Source organism: Gadus chalcogrammus, chromosome 4, assembly GCF_026213295.1.
Source record: "Gadus chalcogrammus isolate NIFS_2021 chromosome 4, NIFS_Gcha_1.0, whole genome shotgun sequence".
In the NCBI taxonomy this organism is placed as follows: Eukaryota; Metazoa; Chordata; class Actinopteri; order Gadiformes; family Gadidae; genus Gadus; species Gadus chalcogrammus.
Window position 1 is genome coordinate 28,152,903 of NC_079415.1, and position 7,042 is coordinate 28,159,944.

A 7,042-nucleotide genomic window follows, 5' to 3' on the forward strand; every position below is an offset into this window, starting at 1 on the left:
AATACTTATACCCAAACCTACACCTAATACTTATACCCAAACCTACACCTAATACTTATACCCAAACCTACACCTAATACTTATACCCAAACCTACACCTAATACTTATACCCAAACATACACCTAATACTTATACCCAAACCTACTCCAAATACTTATACCCAAACCTACACCTAATACTTATACCCAAACATACACCTAATACTTATACCCAAACCTACTCCAAATACTTATACCCAAACCTACACCTAATACTTATACCCAAACCTACACCCAATACCTACACTCATACCTACACCCAATACTTATACCCAAACCTACACCCAATACTTATACCCAAACCTAAACCTAATACTTACACTCATACCTACACCCAATACTAATACCCAAACCTACACCCAATACTTATACCCAAACATACACCCAATACCTACATTCATACCTACACCCAATACTTATACCCAAACCTACACCCAATACTTATACCCAAACCTAAACCTAATACTTACACTCAAACCTACACCCAATACTTATACCCAAACCTACACCCAATACCTACACTCATACCTACACCCAATACTTACACTCATACATACACCCAATACTTATACCAAAACCTACACCTAATACTTATACCCAAACCTACACCCAATACTTACACTCATGCCTACACCCAATGCTTACCCTCATTCCTACACCCAAAACTTATACCCAAACCTACACCTAATAGGCTACTTATACCCAAACCTACAGCCAATACTTATACCCAAACCTACACCTAATACTTATACCCAAACCTACACCTAATACTTATACCCAAACCTACACCTAATACTTATACCCAAACCTACTCCCAATACTTATACCCAAACCTACACCTAATACTTATACCCAAACCTACACCTAATACTTATACACAAACCTACACCTAATACTTATACCCAAACCTACACCTAATAATTATACCCAAACCTACACCTAATACTTATACCCAAACCTACACCTAATACTTATACCCAAACCTACTCCCAATACTTATACCCAAACCTACACCTAATACTTACACTCATACCTACACCCAATACTTATCCCCAAACCTACACCCAATACTTACACTCATACCTACACCCAATACTTATACCCAAACCTACACCCAATACTTATACCCAAACCTACACCCAATACCTACACTCATACCTACACCCAATACTTATACCCAAACCTACACCCAATACTTATACCCAAACCTAAACCTAATACTTACACTCATACCTACACCCAATACTTATACCCAAACCTACACCCAATACCTATACCCAAACCTACACCCAATACCTACACTCATACCTACACCCAATACTTACACTCATACATACACCCAATACTTATACCAAAACCTACACCTAATACTTATACCCAAACCTACACCTAATACTTATACCCAAACCTACACCTAATGCTTATACCCAAACCTACACCTAATACTTATACCCAAACCTACACCCAATACTTATACCCAAACCTACACCCAATACTTATACCCAAACCTACACCTAATACTTATACCCAAACCTACACCCAATACTTATACCCAAACCTACACCAAATACTTATACCCAAACCTACACCCAATACTTATACCCAAACCTACACCCAATACTTACACTCATACCTACACCCAATGCTTACCCTCATACCTACACCGAAAACTTATACCCAAACCTACACCTAATAGGCTACTTATACCCAAACCTACAGCCAATACTTATACCCAAACCTACACCTAATACTTATACCCAAACATACACCTAATACTTATACCCAAACCTACACCTAATACTTATACCCAAACCTACTCCCAATACTTATACCCAAACCTACACCTAATACTTATACCCAAACCTACACCTAATACTTATACCCAAACCTACACCTAATACTTATACCCAAACCTACACCTAATACTTATACCCAAACCTACACCTAATACTTATACCCAAACATACACCTAATACTTATACCCAAACCTACTCCAAATACTTATACCCAAACCTACACCTAATACTTATACCCAAACATACACCTAATACTTATACCCAAACCTACTCCAAATACTTATACCCAAACCTACACCTAATACTTATACCCAAACCTACACCCAATACCTACACTCATACCTACACCCAATACTTATACCCAAACCTACACCCAATACTTATACCCAAACCTAAACCTAATACTTACACTCATACCTACACCCAATACTAATACCCAAACCTACACCCAATACTTATACCCAAACATACACCCAATACCTACATTCATACCTACACCCAATACTTATACCCAAACCTACACCCAATACTTATACCCAAACCTAAACCTAATACTTACACTCAAACCTACACCCAATACTTATACCCAAACCTACACCCAATACCTACACTCATACCTACACCCAATACTTACACTCATACATACACCCAATACTTATACCAAAACCTACACCTAATACTTATACCCAAACCTACACCTAATACTTATACCCAAACCTACACCTAATACTTAGACTCATACCTACAACCAATACTTACAATCATACCTACACCCAATACTTATACCCTAACCTACAGCTAATACTTACACTGATACTTACACTCTTGCCTGCACCCATTACCTACCGCCACTACTACACCAAACCTACCCACTACCTAGACCCAGTACCTACACCCATTCCTACACCCTTCCCTACACCCATAGCTACACCCAATGCTTAGACTCATACTGACACTCAATACCTACACCCATACCTACACCCAATACTTAAAGCCATACCTACACCCTATACCTACCCTCAATACCTACACTCAATACCTACACCTAATACATACACACATACCTACACCCTATACCTACACTCAATACCTACACACAATACATATAAACATAACTACACCCTATACCTACACCCATACCTTCACTCAATACCTACACCCTATACCTACGACCATACCTGCACCCAATACTTACTCAAACCTACACCCAATACTTAACTCATACTGACACTCAATACCTACACCCATACCTACACCCAATACTTAAACCCATACCTACAACCACACCCCATACCTAAACCCCGTACCTACACATTTACATTTACATTTAGGGCATTTAGCAGACGCTTTTATCCAAAGCGACTTACAATAAGTACATTTGTCACAAGAAGTGCAACAATATATCGCTGTCGGTACAGAAAGGATGTTCATAGAACCAAGTGTAAGTACAACAATCGCTAGGCTAACCAATTCCTCGTGTTACAGCAATGATAGCAGCTACTGCAGTTGCTACACAGTTAAGTACTATAATACAATGCAATACAACACAATACAGTGTACAATGGTGGCCAGAAGGGGGAGGTTGGCTATGCAGAGTCGAGGTGGACTCTGAACAGGTGAGTCTTGAGTCTTTTTCGGAAGATAGTGAGCGACTCTGCGGTCCTGAGAACGGCAGGGAGCTCGTTCCACCACTGAGGTCCCAAAAAACACCCACACCTTAGGTATGATACATTAGGTATAATAAAAATTCACTGTAAAAGTATAATTGAACATAATCCGATTTCATGGTGCAATAGAAACAGTGCAGACTTCCTGTTGACGTGTCATATTAAACCTTCACACTCTGGACTGAGAGGCTCCTCCAGGACAAGAATAAATCAGCTCATCACCAGGCCAAGTAAACCGTCTATTCAGTGCTGTTTATTGAAGGACCTCCCCTGGCTTTTACGGTGTGTGTATGTGTGTGTGTGTGTGTGTGTGTGTGTGTGTGTGTGTGTGTGTGTGTGTGTGTGTGTGTGTGTGTGTGTGTGTGTGTGTGTGTGTGTGTGTGTGTGTGTGTCTCTTTTGCATCGTCCCTTTAAACCTCCTTTAGAGTCCCCATGCGCCAACTCCCTGTCAGCAGCATCGTTACGGCAAAACAGCGTCTCTAAAAGCCATGGCCATGCACGCACTTTATGAATGGAGCAAGAATTCAACTATAAATTTCGCTTTATGATGACATAACCACCAGTAGTGAATGTAACTTATACCGCAGCATTGTTGAATACTTGATCCCGATTGGTCCATAACGTTTCAAGGGTGTGTATTCCTTTTAATACCGTGACACCGGTGTGTTTTAACAGTTCAGAACCCGTGCACTACAAATCCACCATTCACAACAGAGGTTAAATAGATTCCATGAAACAGATTTTTCCTAGACGATGAAAAACAATATACTAAAGCGTCACGGAAGGATATAAAATTGTCAACGGATTTAGTCGATAACAAACCAATAAAGTTAGATAGGTAAAAGAATATATATAAACTATAGAAAAGCAAGATATAAAACAACTCATATTTAACCACTGACAATAACTGTTGTATAAGCAGAAGACAATAGCAGAACATCCTTTAAGGGTTTATAAAATACATTTACGTTGGAAGGAACACTTTGAGGAACTCCTGAATCCGAATAACACGCCCTCTATGTTGGAGGCAGATCTCGAGGTTGATGGTGTTTCGTCTTCAATTTCCCTGGTGGAGGTCACTGAGGTAGTCAAACATCTCCGCAGTGGAAAAGCCCCAGGGATTGATGAGATCCAGCCAGAAATGCTAAAGGCTCTTGGTGTTGAGGGGCTGTCATGGTTGACACGCCTATTCAACATTGCGTGGGAGTCGGGTACAGTGCCAAAGGAGTGGCAAACCGGGGTGGTGGTTCCCCTGTTCAAAAAGGGGGACCAGAGAGTGTGTGCCAATTACCGGGGTATCACACTTCTCAGCTTCCCTGGTAAAGTCTACTCCAAGGTGCTGGAAAGGAGGGTTCGGCCAATTGTCGAACCTCAGATTGAAGAGGAACAATGCGGTATTCGCCCCGGACGTGGAACTACGGACCAGCTCTTCACTCTCGAAAGGATCCTGGAGGGGGCCTGGGAGTATGCCCGTCCGGTCTACATGTGTCTTGTGGATCTAGAGAAGGCGTATGACCGGGTCCCCCGGGAGAAACTTTGGGAGGTGCTGTGTGAGTATGGGGTAAGGGGGTCTCTCCTCAGGGCCATCCAATCTCTGTACTCCCAAAGCGAGAGCTGTGTTCGCGTCCTCGGCAGCCAGTCAGTTTCGTTCTCAGTGGGTGCTGGTCTCCGCCAGGGCTGCGCCTTGTCACCAATCCTGTTTGTGATATACATGGACAGGATATCGAGGCGTAGTCGTGGTGGGGAGGGGTTGCAGTTCGGTGGTCTGAGGATCTCGTCACTGCTTTTTGCAGATGATGTGGTCCTCATCGGATCATCGGCCTGTGACCTTCAGCACTCACTGGATCGGCTGGCGGCCGAGTGTGAAGCGGCTGGGATGAGGATCAGCACCTCTAAATCTGAGGCCATGACTCTTAGCAGGAAACCGAAGGATTGCTTACTCCGGGTAGGAGATGACTCCTTATCCCAAGTGTAGGTGTTCAAGTACCTCGGGGTCTTGTTCGCGAGTGAGGGTACGATGGAGCGTGAGATTGGCCGGAGAATCGGAGCAGCGGGGGCGGTATTGCGTTCACTTTACCGCACCCTTGTTATGAAAAGAGAGCTGAGCCGCAAGGCAAAGCTCTCGATCTATCGGCCAATCTTCGTTCCTATCCTCACCTATGGTCATGAGGGTTGGGTGATGACCAAAAGGATAAGATCGCGATACAAGCGGCCGAGATGAGTTTTCTCAGAAGGGTGGTTGGCGTCTCCCTTAGGGATAGGGTGAGAAGCTCATCCATCCGTGAGAAACTCGGATTAGAGCCCCTGCTCCTTTACTTAGAAAGGAGTCAGCTGAGGTGGTTCGGGCATCTGGTAAGGATGCCCACTGGGCGCCTTCCTTGGGAGGTGTTTCAGGCACGTCCAGTGGGGAGGAGACCTCGGGGGAAGACCCAGGACTAGGTGGAGAGATTATGTCTCAACACTGGCCTGGGAACGCTTCGGGAACCGCCGTCAGAGCTGGTCAATGTGGCCCGGGAAAGGGAAGTCTAGGGCCCCCTGCTTGAGCTGCTCCCCCCGCGACCCGACCCCGGATAAGGGGGTGATGATGAGATGAGATGAGATGAAAATACATATAAGATATAAAGGGCTCACAACTCACTCTCTCTCTCTCTCTCTCTCTCTCTCTCTCTCTCTCTCTCTCTCTCTCTCTCTCTCTCTCTCTCTCTCTCAGAGCTCCGAGGCGGCAGGGGAGAGAGCAGAAAACCAACCCAAAGAATCCCCGCCGGTCCTCGGTGAGGTGGACGCCCCGCCCCTCCCCCCCCACGACGACCAGGAGCCAGGCCAGGCCGGACAGGAGGCGGACTTGGAGGCGGAGCTTGAGGAGGCAGAGCTCAGCCAGGGCAGCGGGGACTCAAAAGAGCTGCACCCCCCTCACCCCCACGACCCCACCCTACCCCCAACGCCACCGCCGCCCCACCCCAGGCCCATAGGGGCCGCCGAGAGGCAGGCCTCGCTGCCCGACGTGCAGCCCAGTAGCACGGAGATGTTGGGACTTCACAGGCCAGTGTCCGACCCTGGGATCCCAGGGAAGTAGCCCCCCTCCTCCCCATCTCTGAACCCCTCCCCCCTCCCCGGAGCCCACGTCCTCCTCCTCACGACCTTCCTGCGACCCTGACGCGGCGGTCACACCCATTGGTCACGGAGCAGAACTCCGCCCACCATAGAACGGTTCCCACGATAGAACGTAGAGTTGCCGAAATATAAAATGTCGTCTATTTATTTTATTTTTTTCCGATGTTTGTTTTAACGGTTACAGGATATATTCCAGAAGGCGTTAAAAAGTTTGATTCGATCATTTATTTATTTTTTTCTCTCCGAAAATGGCCAGTATAATCAACACATGCATTTACGGCAAAAAGTCGCGGCAACACATCCGATAAAACGGATCGCAAGCGACACAAGACACGACGCAAAAAGGCATCGGAAGGCGACTCTTCGTTTCGGATTCGTTTCGTTTACGAGCGTTTGACACATTTGAGTGTGGCCGCAGGCGTTTGCGCA

The 7,042-nt window shown here is 45.3% G+C and overlaps 1 protein-coding gene across 1 annotated transcript in view; it reads left to right on the forward strand.

The window, feature by feature from the left end:
* The window catches only part of kcnh7 (potassium channel, voltage gated eag related subfamily H, member 7), a 37,880-nt gene extending 31,305 nt beyond the window's left edge, over window positions 1–6,575 (forward strand). Inside the window, exon 13 of the mRNA XM_056588390.1 lies at window positions 6,315–6,575. Within this exon, the coding sequence (XP_056444365.1) occupies window positions 6,315–6,575 (261 nt within the window). The remainder of the gene's footprint in view (window positions 1–6,314) is intronic.
* Window positions 6,576–7,042: the final 467 nt, after the last annotated feature.